This window comes from Protopterus annectens, chromosome 1.part1 (assembly GCF_019279795.1).
Source record: "Protopterus annectens isolate FY-2018-M chromosome 1.part1, PAN1.0, whole genome shotgun sequence".
Classification (NCBI taxonomy): domain Eukaryota; kingdom Metazoa; phylum Chordata; order Ceratodontiformes; family Protopteridae; genus Protopterus; species Protopterus annectens.
In genome coordinates this window covers 1,760,394,083-1,760,410,592 of record NC_056726.1, presented here as the reverse complement: position 1 = coordinate 1,760,410,592, position 16,510 = coordinate 1,760,394,083, and the positions used below count along the sequence as shown (strand labels likewise).

The window sequence follows — 16,510 nt, the reverse complement described above, 5'->3', positions numbered from 1 at the left end:
GTACCTGAAGTAGCACTAGAAATTGTAACTACAAATTAGTTGTATGAAATTATCAGTACTTTGTACAATATAGTCTAAGTCCATATTTTAACTAAGTACTGCTATATTAGCTACCTTCTAACCTAACCTCAGAGTATCACCATGAAAACTTCAACAATAAACTTTCAGGGACTCCTAGAGTAGTCTCCCTCCAACCCCTGAGTGCTATGAACAGCCCAGCAGTCTGTTCTCACCCCATCCAAGGCCATTGTGGCTGCATTAGGTATTCTAATGCAGAGTACCAATCACCTTATGCTTACCATCTGTTCAATGCCTTCACCAATTGATAGTGCAGCCTGTGAGATATGTAAATATTTAAAAAACATGAAGCAAACATCTGACATCAGCCTACTATTGGCAAGCATCATTTGTCCACAACATCACATTAATCATAATGTACCACCAGGTCCATAATGTTAAGGTTGTAAAGGAATGTTTGCCAATGCCTCCTAGAACCTGCTCTAAAAGATTCCAGCTTCCAATGTACAAGTCAACACCTACTCTTTCTCCACCCACACACACACATACACACACACACACACACACACACACACACACACACACACACACACACACACACACACACACACACACACACACACATACACACACACTTGCAAACTAGACATCTTGCCCAAGGGTTACCAGGAAATCAGGCCTAAGCCTGCTTCCTTTGCTTTCCAGAAAACAATGCTGCTATGTTTCTTCATACATTACATAACTTTTCCTGAAATACCAGGTATTTCATATTTCTATTCTTGTACAATTTATCCAACATAACATTATAAATACTCCCTTCGTAAAAATTTAAAATCTATTTTGTTAGTTGCATCTTTCACATCTTCTTTATTTTCTTTCATTATTTTTTGTATCAACTTTTCCTATTTATTTTAATGTCATTTAATTCAGTTTTTCATGCTGTTTGATATCCACATTTACATTCCATTTTCATTTTTTTTATTTGTTTTCTTCCCATACATAACTGTGTTTTGTGAAAACTCAAGACAGTTTTCTTTTACATTATATACTATTCCCTTTCACTGGATTTAGTCTTGAACCCCATAAGAAACTAAAAAAATCTAACAGTTTTTATCCACAAAACTAGGAGACATATATTCATTACCCAAGTAAGCCAATTTCTCCAAAACACACGTATTTAATGGATTCACTTCACAATGCCGAATTTCCGAAAGATCAAATTTCATATGGCCGAGACCATATGATCGAACTTTCGGAACCTCGACATTGTAAAATAAATCCACAAAAACAACAAAAAACTCCACTTTCTCACCTTTATTGCAGGGGAGGAAAGCCCCCCCTGCACCCCCCACCCCCACTTCTTAAATATACCAACTCCGAGATCGCACTACAGCGAGGAAAAGGGAAATCTCCTGTTCTGAGCTGTATGCAGATCTTTGTTCACAATGTCGAGCTTCCGAAAGTTCGATCATATGGTCTCAGCCATATGAAATTTGATCTTTCGGAAATTCGGCATTGTGAAGTGTTCCCATAATTAACATATATGCCCTTTTTTCTTAAATAGAGAGTCAGAGAGAGATGAAAAACTTTGCACCACTGCCAGTCTTACTTTTGTCAGCAGTTTGCACAGCTGTTCTATAGTTACCTGATATTACCAAATCTCATACCTAATACACTATTTTAATTTCTTGGGGAATAAATTCCCCTAATCTGCACTGCTTTTCCAAATCCTTTGTTCTTTTTTTAAAGTATAACCAACTCTCCCCAGTAATAAGTCTGTTTTAACAATCACTTTTCTAATCCATATTTTATTTTTTTGTTATTAATATCAAATCATCTGCATAAATTAACAATGACAATTTTATTTGATTATTATCCTTCCATATTGTTTATTCTAGACCATTCTTGCAAGTTCTTATGACTGCATTCATTATCATCACAAACAGTCACACATACTCAAAGTCCATTCACTGTCACAGACACCCAAGATACTTCACAAACTGACTTAGTGACTGCTAACATCTTCTTTCCTGTGCCATATTATTTCAAAATATTTTATTTCTTTATTTTTCTTTATTTTACATTTGTTTATCGGGAAAGTCCGACTGCACAAATAGTCCATTTTCAGAGGAGGCCCAGGGAGAAAAGCTCCACTGAATACAACAGACAAACCAAACCAAAAACAGTACATATAAAACAAGAATTGTTGTTGTGTCTTTTGGCTTTTCCCGGTTAGGGGTCGCCACAGCGTAACTCCGGTCCGCTAATGATTGGCAGTAGATTTTTACATGCTGAGTTGCCAGCTCTGACACACAACCTTCAACGAAGGTACGCCCATTCACGCATGTCTCTATGCAGAAGACGCTCTAACTGAGAATCGAACCGGACAGTGTCTTACTGTGAGGCGACAACGCTACCACAGCACCACCACCACAGTCTACATACATTTCAATATTGAATATAAGAGAAAAGCTCCACTTAATACAAAGCAAACAGAAGTAGATCATGTATAACAGAAATTCTATTTCTAGATTGATGAAAAATAGAATTTAAGTAACATAAATATTAAAATATATACAGAAGAATAAGTATACAACAAAAGCAATTAATAATCACCTTTTGTATAATTATGTAAAGTTATCCTATAATGATATTTGTAATAAATTAACATATTATCCCATTTTTCTTCCCATATATGATACATAACTCTTCCTATCTAAGCTTATGTTGACATCTAATCCACATCAGATTAGATTGTTTTAAATGTGTTAAATGTTTTATATTTTAAACCAACTGCAAATAAATAAATAAATAAATAAATATCATAGTAAACAAAAAAAGGGGAGATCTTTATTTTTTCCATCCTAGCTGTTTGCAAGTTAGTTATTAACCTGGGGTAGAACAGGAGCATATCCACGTACTAGATAAGTGGGATCTGAGAAGTTTTTTAGTTAGGTTTGTAGGCTGTGGATCTTATGTTGAGAGGCAAAGAATTCCAGATTTTCGCAATGCAGTTAGAGTAGAGGTAATCCCCAGCAAAAATGTTACTTTTGGTTATGTTTATTAACAATATGATACAGGAACATAAATACTGGTTATTTCAGTAGTGATTTTGTATGTTTTGAAGAGACAGAATTTGTTCTGGTTGGTAAAGTATTTGATAGGCCATGCTAACTTGGTTGAGGGCAAGCAGACTGGGTAATTCTAGTGAAGAGAGCTGTTCAAGGCCAAGCAAGAATGGGATCTATAAGTTGCAAATCAGTTGCAAACTTTGCAGTTTTATTATAGCAGTTGTCAAGTTTGCTTAAATCCGATTTCTTTAGGTTAACAAGAATGGAAGATGCATAGAGGAGAGTGGAGACTAGATGGGTTCTTGAAATGTCGGCCTTAGTATTACTGGTTAGGTATTTTTTTAGTCTTGTATAGGGTACCACCCTTTTTGTGTACTTTTTTATTGTCTGGGTAATGTGTAGGTCATATTTCATGTAGTGATCTATAATAACTCTGAGAAGTTTGGTTTGGGGGACTGGAGTTATGGTAGTATTGCTAGTTGAGGTGATTTTGAATGGTGGGATGGGGTATATTGCTCTTGTGGGATTGAACAGCATCAATTTAGTTTTATTAGGGTTTAGAATAAGATCTGCATTGGCTAGCCAAAATATTATGCATTTCATTATTATTATTTATGCTATCAAAAGTATTTGCCACATCACAGGCCACCATTTTTCCTTCACCCTTCCCAATTGATATATTTTCTACTACCACTTTTATTATCACAAACATTTCACTTACATTACTTTTCCTGATTCCACAAACACCTCAGGTTATTATTTCATCGGATGTCCTCATCATTCTAATCTGCATTCCTCAGTGTTATTGGCTTCTATGTTTTATTTCTTCTTTTTCACCATTTTTCCATATAATCTTTATTATTTTCTTATTTATTCACCTACCTCTTATCCTGTATAATTCTTCTTATACATTTGCATTACATATTCCTCAACAATATTAACAATCACACTATCCAATTTCCTTTTATTATATTTTATCTCTTTACCTAAATGTGCTATTTCTTAGTTTCTCTTTTAGAAAGACCTTCTGCCTAAATAATAATCTTTTAACTATTTCCTTATAGTCATATAGGTTTCTCTTCTCTTTTTCATATTTTCTACTTTCCACCTCTAACATTTTCTCACAAATTTCCTTTTGCTTCTCATGTTTTTATTTTTTCCTGTTAATGCTCTCTGTCTGAATGTAATTTTTTATACTTTTTATACATTGACCAACAATATGTTATACTCTTGTAAAATTGTTTTATAGTGTATTTATTTATTTTGCATTTGTTGATCACGGAAGTCCAACTGAGCAAAAAAGGCCATTTTTCAGTGGAAGCCTAGGGAGAAAAACTCCAAGATAAAAAAAAAATAAAAATGATACAATGATACAACTGGAATACATTCAGATGTATAGTCAGATTAATATTAAACATTGCATAATACCATTTAATGCATGTAAGGTATAAAAAGAAAAACATATGATACTGACACTCTGCTAGAAATACATTGAGTAAAGTATTAGTCCTGGCAAATTATTTTTACACATAGTTGGCAATTTTAGAGCAGTTTATGTACAGAAAAAGGGTTTGTGAGATAGAAATTAGAAGTGCTGAGTCAGGCTACAATTGGTTGGGAATGCTGGGAAAAGAAAAAGGATAGAAGTATATATGCGCTGAGTTTAAGCCCTGGCCTTTGTAGGAAGAACAAAAATGTTTTGCAGCAGTAGAGGAGGGGTTGGAGTAGTTGTTGTTATGAGAGGACAGGGTGTGGAAGTAACTATAGGTATGTGAAAGGTAAGAAAGGGGTAGAGTCTTGTTTATCCTGGTGTTGTACAGCTACATAGCCAATATGATCTAAGGTAATCAGAAAGCTTATTTTTGAATGCTTCCTGATTGTTAAGGTGCCTGAGTACAGATGTCAGGGTATTCCAGAGGTTTGCTATAGAGTTAGTATACAGTAGTTAAATGTTCCTTCTAAGATTTCCTTATTTTCATTTTGTAAATATTCCTTATGTATCTGTTAATTTTTCATCCCTTTCCTTCTTTTATTTTTTTTCATTTCCTGATGACTGTCCAATATTACTCCGTGGCCCGAAAAAAACTTGCTTCTTTTCTTCCTCCATCAGTTTCTCTCATACCCTCAGAATATATTGCATAATCTATTTCTGTCTTTTAAATTCAGTCTTTTATATGTAAAATCTTTTTTCCTAAAAATAATTTATCATTTGTATCATCACTTTGCTATTTTAATATTATGCAACATTTTGCCTTGTTCTTTCCTTAAATTACAATTACAATAACAATAACTTAATATAATTACAAATAAGTAGATATCACATACTTTTATATCTCCACAAGCATCTTTTTTTCTGTTCTGCACATTTGTATAAGCATATATACTTTTTTTATTTCCACAAGCATCTTTTTTCTGTTCTGCACATCTGTATAAGAATATAACACAATCTCACTAGCTTCATTTTTATTCTTAAATTACACACTAACGCTGTCCCTGCCAATATAGCCATCAATTACATGATTTTCACTTCTTTACTTTTAACAGTCACTGCAATCTCAGAACATACATCTTTCCATATTGTCCACACTACTCTTTTTCCCAAATCAGTTGGAACCTTTACCTTTCACTTGCCCCAACATCCTGTAAATAACTTACATCTGCATCAGCCTTTTTACACCTTTCAGACACAGCCATTCTTCTCACTTCATTGTTTATGCTGTTTTTGTTTATCAAAACCACTTTAATATTAACATTTTCTCATCTTTTCTTACCCCACATTTTGTTTTCCTTTTTCTTCTCTACCCCTAAAGACACTGTCATCTAAATTTCTGACTCTCCACTCACCTCCCTTCTTTTTCTTACTTGTTTGCTGTTTTCTGCTTCTTTATTTAACAGTTGTTCACCTTTATCTCCTTCTTCTAGTCATTCCTTTTCACGTTGTTCACTATTCCCTTCTTCATCTGTCATTAAAGGGCAATCAAACCAAAAATGATCATTTGTTCTACAGTTTCTAAAATTTGGTCTGCAATTCTTTCTCAAATGACCAAATTCTCCACATTCCCCACACAATTTCTGTTACAGTTCTGTATAACATGTGACTTATTACGAGAAAAAGAAAAAAAAAATACATGTTTTGGGTTGTCCCCAGTATGTCTCATTCCGTCTTTCTATTCACCGCTATCACATTGGATATGTACTGCATTTCCCCTTTACTACATTCAAGTTGTCCATACCTCCCAAGCACTAGTCCACACATTTTCTTTCAACCAACACTTTTTTTTTGGCAAACATTTGCAAAATAAGTTTTCAGTCAGTTTATATCTATGTTTGAAGTTCTAAACTGTATTGACATTTTTCTTACTTGCATCTTTAAATTATAGTAAACATACTCATTCGATGGACTTAGAAAATATTTTTCTATCACATTCAATTGCAAATTGTTCTGCCAACAGAAAGTCTGAAATCTTTCTTCAGAAATAAAGTTCAGTGCCTAAATGTATCAGGGATCCAATGTATTGTATTTTAAAAAATAGAGTACGATCTTCAGCTTAATTCTTACCACAGGTCTTCTTGTAAATGCTGGCTTTTGTTCCACATTCTGCTGCTGAACTGTCTCCATTATTTTGTACCTACTGCTGTTTACTTCCTGCAGCTACAGCTGCATATAACAATCATTTAAACAGCAAATCTCCTTCTTTAATCTGTTCTTCAGTACATTCTCTTTCAGAATTGCTAGCAGCCTTCTATAGGGCACATATCTGAAGTCAGCTACTCTACCAGCTACATATGTTCCCTCTTATCTCTGCAGCGCTTCTTCGCCTCCACTTCTAAATTTACCTTTTGTGTTGTTTTGTCTCCATTACTGTTTTCCTTATTCACCAAACAACTTTTCTAGCTGCCACTCTGTTTCTGGTTCATTCCCCTCCATCATTGACATTAAAATTGGTATCGCCAAACTCCCTGAAGTCACAACACAGACTTCTGTATCACCATTTTCAACAGAAATAGCTCTTTTTTAACATTCTAACATTTTCCCTGCTACCTATAACAACACTGATGCCTTCCATCATAAAAATGAACTCAAGCCTATGCAGCAGCACTCTGGTACCACCTAATGGCTTGGATGAGTAGTGGAAGTTCCTAAGTGCCTTGGCCAAGTTTCTCCTAGTACTATAACTATCATATAGGATCACCCCTGAAAAGAGACCACTATCCTAATGTGAACATCTGGTTAACAAAGAATAAATAAATAAGCCAGGAATGCTCAGAAACACTGTATTAATGTTTTTAGAGTTCACCGAATAGACAGAAATGAAGTGGTGAGGCTCCTCTGCCTTGGCAACTCCCTGCAGCTCTGGAATGTAAGAGGATAAAAGAGCAGCCAGCAGTCAAAACTGCACCCCACTATCACCAATGAAGAATGGGTCCTGCAGTAGGCTGTTCTAGTACTGACTACAAACAAATGTACACATTTGGAAAAAAAGCAAATGTCAGATGAAGACTCTATGGACAAGTCCACTTTCATCACTTCCTAAGCCTTCAGGCAGGTAACTAGAACACATTCAGTAATCCATGCAGAAGGTCAAATTAGTCCAACATGTGGTATTGTTATTAATGGCCAGAAAGATACATGAAATGCTATCCATGACTTATTTTGTCTAGTAACTCCGCCAAGGATGGTTCAAAACCTGGCTGCAAAAGGAGGAGGGTGATCACCTCGCTGCAGTGACCAGAACTGGGAATCCAGGCAAGAAACTGCATGAAAATTTGAACAAACTCATTTGCTCATGCTACTGAATCTGGGGCAGCCAATGCACCAGCATTGGGGACCCAGGATGCTGGTGAGAAATGGGCTACTGGCCAAAGGAAATTTATTACACCAAAATTGGAAACATGTATCACTGCATGCACCATTCAAAATGGCCAAAAAGAAAGAATTGCCAAGAAACTCATGAAATGTAAAATCTATGTATAGATCTATAGAGGGACTATAATCTCCTTAGATCTGGATGCCATGACTTTACTTATAAGTTGAGCCATGTAGAAGGATTTTCACACTACCACAGATGCTTGGTGGTCAAAGTTCAAGTTACTGAAAACCTGAGTTCCCAAGTCCCTTACCACTTGGCCTGCTGTTAGGGGGTTGCTTTCAGTGTTGTACTTTGCAGGGGCAGTCATCTTCCCAAAGGGTATGATTACGCATTTTTTTTGCATTGAGTTTTAGGCCATGGTTCTGGCACCAGTTATCTGTTTGTGTCACACCTTCCTGGAAGATTTCTAAATTTTGGGGGATTCAATGATTGCACCAAGTCTGCAGTCATTAGCAAATTTGGTCAGCCAAAGGCCCTCTACACATATTTGCCTTGACTTCAGAGAAGTATCTGTTGACTAGCTCTCAGCATGGCTTTAGGCCATTCCATAGTACTATCTCAGCCCTCCTCTCCTTCTCTGATGTCATAAACCATAACCGAAATAATAACAAGCTAACCTCAGCCTTCTTTTTTGATCTCTCCAAGGCCTTCGATATGGTTAACGAAAATTGGCTCTCTAATCATCATTTGATCTTAAACCCTAACAAAACAAAGCTGCTACTTTTTACCCCACTTATAGGTCCTCAACACTATTCTTTACCATTAAATCTAATAATGGCACCATTATCTCCCCAGAAGCCCAAACTAAACTCTTAGGTGTTATAGTAGCTAATAACCTTCAATTTGATATGCATGTCAACCAAACTATCAAAACCATTAATAAAAAACTTGGCTCCCTTTATAAGATTAAACTTTTTCGTAATCTACTTGCTAGAACTGCTACTGTCCATTCCCATCTACTCTCTACCCTTCTCTATGCCTCCCCTTTATTAACCAATCTGAACAAATCCAACCTTAGCAAGCTCTCTAGCTGTTATAACCACACTGCAAGATTTGCCTCAGGCACAGCATTTAGAACACACCACTGTCATAACCTAAATCTTCTAGGGTGGCTTGAATTACTTAGTCTACTTCAATACAACCAGCTTATAGTGGCATAAAAAGTACTCAACCAACCTGAAAATATGCCTGCATTTAAAAACATCATTAGTCCTTATGGTAACCTCAGACCACTTTGCTCATCTAACAGACTGCTGGATCAAACATTGAAAACCAATAACTCAGCTAGGGACTCCCTGTTTGCCAACTCTGTCGGCAAAACTTGGAACTCCCTTACTGCCGACCTTACTCTAGTATCCTCACTAATTCAATTCAAAAAAAGTTTCAGACATTTTAAGACACACTGGTTATGTCCTTGTTCTAATCCTGACTAGCTCCTTTCTATAATTGCGTGTCAAACAGTACTTTATACTACATACAAGCTGTGACATAATTGTTAATTTAGATACTTATATACGTTTAATAATGATCAAATGTATAACTTGCTTGAATGAACAGAGTCTGTCAAATGTTTGCAACGTGTATTGACATTATGATTTTTCCTGTATTATTTTTTCTGTATGTTGTGTTTGGAGCTTTTCTCCGTGGGCCTCCGCTGAAAATGGACATGTAGCCAGTCGAACTATCCCAGTCAACAAATGTAAAATAAATAAATAAATATTCTAAACAGGAGAGGTCCCAATGCCAAGCCCTGTGTGATACCACTAGGAAAAGTCCTCTTGGTGGAGGTGGATTCCCCCACTCTAACTACATGTGTCCTGTCAGTGAGGCATTTGGCTATCCTTCAAGTGACATAGGGATTTATGCCTAAATTTATGAGTATGTCTATAATACCAGAGTGAGGTATTGCGTTAAATGCCTTTACCAGGTCAAAGTAGGCTGTATGTACCTTTTAGCCCTCATCCATGCCTCTAATGACCTTCTTGAAAAAGTCCACCAAGTTTAGTAAGCATGACCTGTCCACTGACTAAACCAAACTAGGGTGAGTTCAGTGTTTGAAGAGTACCTATGTTTTTGTTTATCAGGTCCACAAAAATTCTTTCCATGGCCTTGCAAATAAGACTAGTCAAAGTAATAGATCTATAGTTCTCTGGGTCTATTGATGGTCCGCCTATATGTACAGGGATGAAAGCTGCAGTTCTTCATTCACTAGGGATGAAGCCTGACTGGAGGCTGTAGTAATATTTCAAGTTATTTAACAGGCATCCTGGAATATTATCATAACCCTTTGATGCAGTGTTTTTAGCTCTGGAGAGTGCAGTAAGGACCTGTTCTTTGGTGACAGTTGGTGCAGAAATGGTAGAGGATATTTCCTTGAGGGAAACTGGGGATGATCAGGGGGTGAATTTAGAGCTAAATTTATCGGTCAGCACATTTGCTATTCTCAGGTTCAATATAGGAAGTTCCAGTTGCTATTACTTAAGCACACTGTTGGCTGCTCCCTTTAAGGTTGTATACATGACTGAAATATGCCTTATAGCTATCCTTAGCCTTGGAGGCTATTTTTGCCTTGAAGTTGGTTTTGGTGGACTTGATTAGTCCCCTGAGTTGCTTGTTGATACTGATAAGGGACTTTTTTGTCTTCTGGGCACAGCCCCTCCTATGTTTGGACAGGATTTTATTTATTTTGTTATACAACCTATTTATACTGGAAGCCCACCAGGGGGGCTTGTTTCTGGAGTTTGTCCTAAGTTTATTTTGGTTTGGTACTACTGTTTCTATGCAAATTATTTACATGCTTGTACAGGGTTTCCATAAACACTTCAGCATAGGCCACAATGTTCTCTGAGTTTGGAGGGCTTGGAATTTAGCTACGACTTCAATTAATAGATAAATGTTCTGGAGTTTGCTGGGATTTCAGGCTTTATATTTATTTATTTCAAGTGTTACCCCTTTGCAATCTGATCTGACCAGTGAGGACAATACACGGGTGTGGGGGGAGGGGGTTGCCAAGTTCCCTTATATTTGTGAGTACCAGATCCAGGAAATTTGCACCAATAATAGGTGTGCAGACTAGCTGTTCCAGGGGAATTTGCATTGACAAAATCCAGAACTCTCTGAGCCTGCAGGTTAGTGGTTTTGTATGTATCCCAGTTTATGGTGGGACAGTTGAAGTCACCCATGAATATGATTTTGGGCTGAACTGTGAGTGACTCCAATTCATTAAGTTATGTGGTATGGTTAACCTGGGACATAGACATAGACCTATAGCTAGTAAGGACTTGTATTGGACTTTACCTAAGGTTAGTTGGACATGTAGTAGCTCAAGCATGTCATATTGTTTGACCAATCTTGAAGTGTGCTTACTTTTTATGTAGATTGATATACCTCCACCTCTTGTCCCTTCTTCACCATGAGCTGGTCTGAATGTGTGGAAGGCATTATAGGCTTGTACTGCTACAGTGCCTTCCTTGGCTTTAAATCATGTTTCAGTAACTGCATAGATGTCAACACTCTTCAGGATGAGGAGTGCTTCCACGGAGTGGAGCTTCTGGTTGAGACTCCTAGCATTGAGTATTAACACCTATAGTTTATCTTACAAAATATTTACTGTGTTGGAAGGTTTGTTAGACTGGCATTGCCTACAAAAGGCACTATGGGTGGATAATGTTTTGGCCAATATCATAAAGCTTAGTAGGATGGGTGCAGGCCATCCTTGACAAAGCAGCGTGTTCTGTCGATCATGTCCTCCCAACCTGACAAATATTGGATCCCCTTAGAAGAACACCAGTAACTAAGCCAATAGTTAAAGTCAGTTATTTTCTTTTTATATTGTGGTATCATCCTTGGAGATGGTAGAATGCTGCTCAATCCTAGGCTCATACCTGCTTGGGACATAAAATCTGAAATCTTCATTGTGTCTCTCTTCATATAGTCCAGGTAGGTACACCTCAGGTTATTAACACCCACATGGACTGTGATAGGGTCATACTGGTACTTGTGCTTCAATGTCCTGAGTGCATGTGTGATCTGGCAGATTGTTGTCCCTGACAGGCAACTGACCATGACTGCCTCCTTGCTCAGTCTGGTGAAAGGGGGCATCAGTGCGTCTCACAACCGAGTCTCCAATGATCAATGTATTGGCTTGTGTGTCAGTTTGACTTAAGGGATTACAGGTTGAGACATTTTGAGATGTGGATGTATGTGACCTGGTGTTGTTGTCTTTGTAGAGTGTCTGGGAGGTTGCAGAGGCCAGCATATGGGAGGCCTTTGAGGTTTGGGTAGATTGCATTTAAGAGCTTCAGCATATGTGAGTTTAAGTATCTGATCCATAGTAGGTGTAGTGTGTATGTGCTACTGGTAACCTGTTTAGGGTTAACAGTATTTGTATATGAGTGTTTTGCCCCCAAAGATATTACGTAATTACATCTCTGGCATATTGTGTCAGTCTGCTTAAGAATAAGATGATTGCCAGTAAACGCAAGGCAATTGCTACATTGTCTCAAGATGTCCATTTACACCAGGATAACTATAGAGACAGTAGGAAAGTGCACATCCATGGCTGTGGATCTTTTTTATTGTAATATATTTGGGGTGGTGCAATCGGGGTTTAATGATGTTGGTATGGGAGGACAGGTCTAGGACTGGTCTAAAACAACACTCTAGGGACAACACTTTTCACCGGGCAAACTAGCTGCTCTACACTTAGCTAGATCACTGAGAAAATAGCAGAGGAAGTTTTATATGGAAAATCACAACTCTGGGTGCCTACATCAATACAAAACACTGTAAACCACTGCTGCACAACTCAGCACAGGTTATAGGAAACGAGTTAGAGAGGAATCCAAACAGTACACAGAAAAATGCAGCATAAATGTATAGATAAGGCTCAGACCTGCATTAATCCACAATTCTCTCACTACTGTGCGTGATACTACAAGCTATGATTCCCAGACAAACTAAAATACAAACAGAAAAAAAGCTGTAGAAATGTAATAAATGATGTTCAGATCCTGCAGCAATTCACAATTCTTTCACTACTGTGACTGATACTACAAGACTAAATCCCCAGACCAAGTAAAATGCAAACTGTAAAAATGCAGAGGAAATTTAATAAACTGGGCTCAGATCCTGCAGCAAGTCGCAATTATCTCAATATTGTGTGTGATACTACAAATGTGAGGTTCCTAGACTAAGTAAAATGCAAACAAGAAAAAATGTAGTAGAAGTGTAATAAATGGGGCTCAGATCCTGCAGCAATTGACAATTCTTTCACTATTTTGAGTTATTCTACAAGAATAATGCCCCCAGACCAAGTAAAATATAAACAGTAAAAAGCAGTAGAAATGAAATAAATGAGGCTAGATCCTGCAGCAACTCACAATTTGCCCACTACTGTGAGGGGTGCTACAAGACTATGGTCCCAGAACAAGTGAAACATGCAAATAGTTGACTTTTGGTTAGAACAAAAAAAATCCAGAGAATAAAGATACACAGCTCAGATTAGCACTCTAAATATTGCAGTGGGCACTAGTTGAAATGAGATTATAGGAAACAGGCTAACCTGATCTACAAGAGTCTAATGGGAGTGCCTTATCAGTTTGAGCTATCAGTGTCCAGAAGCAATAATACTGAGATGGGCTAGCAAACTCTAATTTTCAGTTGGGAAGGGTGGCTAAAAGAGCACCAAGTTAAATAAGAAAACTCTTTCTCAGTTTCTCCCTATAGTTAGCTAGATCTAATTCCTATCCAATCGATGAATGCAAAAGGAATGCTTCCTAACTGACACTAGCCAACAACTTTTATGACTTCAAGGAAAAAAATATAACTGCGGTAAAACAAAGTTTAAAATATAACAAACTGTAATATAATACCAAAATCAAAAAGTGATGGAAATATCCAAACCTTAAATGTAGAAAATCCGAAAATGAATGCAGTCAAACAGCAGTTTTAAACTCAGCTTGAATCAAGGGTGTAGCCAGGCATACTCTTTTTACTCAACCAAGTTCATTTTTTCTGAGCATCATATCAATATGGCTTTTGTCAGGTCAAATTATATCTACAACTACAAAAACAAATGCCTCCAACAACAGGTGCAATATTGCTAATCTAAACCAATATTTCACTATTTATACGAGGAACAGATGAAAATGTTACTTACATTTATTAAGTGTTTGGGTGGCCAGCATTTTGAGAAATGTGTACATTTTTAAGTGATACGTTTCTGGGGGGTGGGGTAGCACTAAGAGCTTGTGAATACAGCATGAAAATTATTTGCTGCTACCTTGGCTTGAATGACATTATAAATATAACTTTAAATACATTTTTAAACTGTTTTTATCTTTCTTGCCTTTGTGTGTGACTGTGTGTGTATGTGTAGACAGAGAGAGAGAGAGAGTAGGAGAGAGACTAACTTCAAGTCTAAAGGGAAATATAATTTTATTTCATGTACCGACAATTGCAACTTTATGTTTTAATTATTTATTTTTTAAATAACACAGAACATTTATTTAATTCCCATACATTTTTCAGATTGTCCATTCACAAACTTTACTGAGCCCTCATTAGGCCAGTCGCTGAGTACTATGCCCCCTTTTGAATTCCTCTATCCAGACACAGTCAACAACTGGAATGCCCACACTTGGTCACTAGGGTGAATTTTGCCCTTTTCCCCAGTAGACTGCGATCTCAGAGTTGGTATATTTAGTTAGGGAGGGTGTGTGTGTGTGTGGGGGGGGGTGAAGTCCCCATTAGCATGGCTTTATTTTGTTTTGGTGTTTTGTTATGTGTCCTTGTGGCCAAGTGGTTAGTTTCCCTGTTCAAATTATCCGCGGTTCGTGGCTTCATTCTAATGAGGATTTGATGTAGTCGTCTCAGTTAACTGGGTTTTAGGTAAGTGTAAATTCGGTCTACTGTAGTATACCCATATATATGTATATATATATATAAAAATATATATATGTATATATATATATAAAAATATATATATTTGAGTACTTAGGAAAATATCGACTAGAAGATTGCATGAAGATTACAATACAGTATGTGCAGATATGCAATGATGACAACAATTCTGCATGTCATAACATAACACAAAATTAACAGTACCTGGTATAAAAATGGTTATAGCTGCCTGAACTGCCTGACGGATTATATTATCCAACGCAAAGATCCAGTGGGGTTTTATCTGCTGTTGTCGGAAAATATCATTAACCTGAAAAGAACAATAACACAGTGTAGAACAGAAGACAAAGTTTCACGATAACACTATGAACATACTCTGGAATGAGTAATTTTAATGATATATGTACATGACTGACAAAGATGCATTCACGTTGCTACTTCAGGAAATGTCTATGCATACATTTACAGGAAAATTTCAAGGCAATGAAGGGTAACACAGCTTACTACATGTATTTATTTTCCCCTTACTAATGGTGTAAGTGGAATAGTCCTTAGACTATTTAAAGTCATAAACTGGGCCTCAGGGGCAAGGTGAAATAATATATATACATATGGGCAATTTAGGGTAACTTTTTAACCAACACCTTTTTGGAAGGTGGAAGGAAACTGGAGTGCCTGAAGAAAACCCATGCAGATATGGTTAAAACATGCAAACTCCACCCAGGCAGTAAATACATGCCAGATCTGAACCTTAGAGTTCTAAGGTAGAGATCTTACTACTGACCCATTGTACAACCCATATTGTACTTACCATATCAGTTGGGATGTTATAATGCTATTTTGGCTTCAGAGTCCTTGTAAGGTTTTCAGACAATCGTAAAACATCTCTTTTTCCTAATAACTGTACACCAGTGAATAGCCTATTGTTGCTAAATTCTCACTACTGTAACATGTTCAGCTTCTGAGCTCAGTTTACTCCAAGCCCATTTCTTGCACTATTCAACATCTATGGTAATTTAGCTCTGTTATTCTTTGTCTTTTGATGTCCTAATATTTCTTAATTCCCTGCAGTTAATCAAGCAGTCCAAGTTGAATCTCAGATGCCTCTTAGTGTATAGTATGAAATTGCATGCCTTTTGTAATGCATTACTAAAATAATACATAATATGCCAAGACTGGCAGAAAATCCGGGATAGATAAAACTAAAACGAGTAGCATTATCCTATCCAATAACATCAGACCCCAAAACAAAGAACTAACCCCTACCTAAATGAGAACAAAATAACTAATTTCCGAAGCAATGAAATTGCAAACTGATTAATGTAACATCCTCATACTCTAAACACCTGGCGAAGCAGTTTAGAGAGCAATGACTAAAACAGTACTAATGAGCAAGTGTCAAACATAAGATCAAATCACACCTCAGCACACAACATGAACTTGTAAATTTTAATAAGATGTTTGCATGTTGAAGCATCCTCATATTCCCATCGCAAAGTGTAAAAAATGCTAAAATATATGCACAAGCATGCCATTCACAAAATACAACATAAAGAAAGTCAGTATACTGTACATTCACAGTGAGTGTGGTACCCAGTGCAGTGTATGGGAAACACCACATGGTTGCATCAGCCATTAGAGTACCTC

The 16,510-nt window shown here is 36.9% G+C and overlaps 1 protein-coding gene across 1 annotated transcript in view; it reads right to left on the bottom strand.

The window, feature by feature from the left end:
- MAP3K6 (mitogen-activated protein kinase kinase kinase 6) overlaps nt 1–16,510 on the bottom strand; it is a 1,891,200-nt gene that overhangs the window by 444,693 nt on the left and 1,429,997 nt on the right. The window contains exon 24 of the mRNA XM_044084347.1: nt 15,068–15,173. Within this exon, the coding sequence (XP_043940282.1) occupies nt 15,068–15,173 (106 nt within the window). The remainder of the gene's footprint in view (nt 1–15,067; nt 15,174–16,510) is intronic.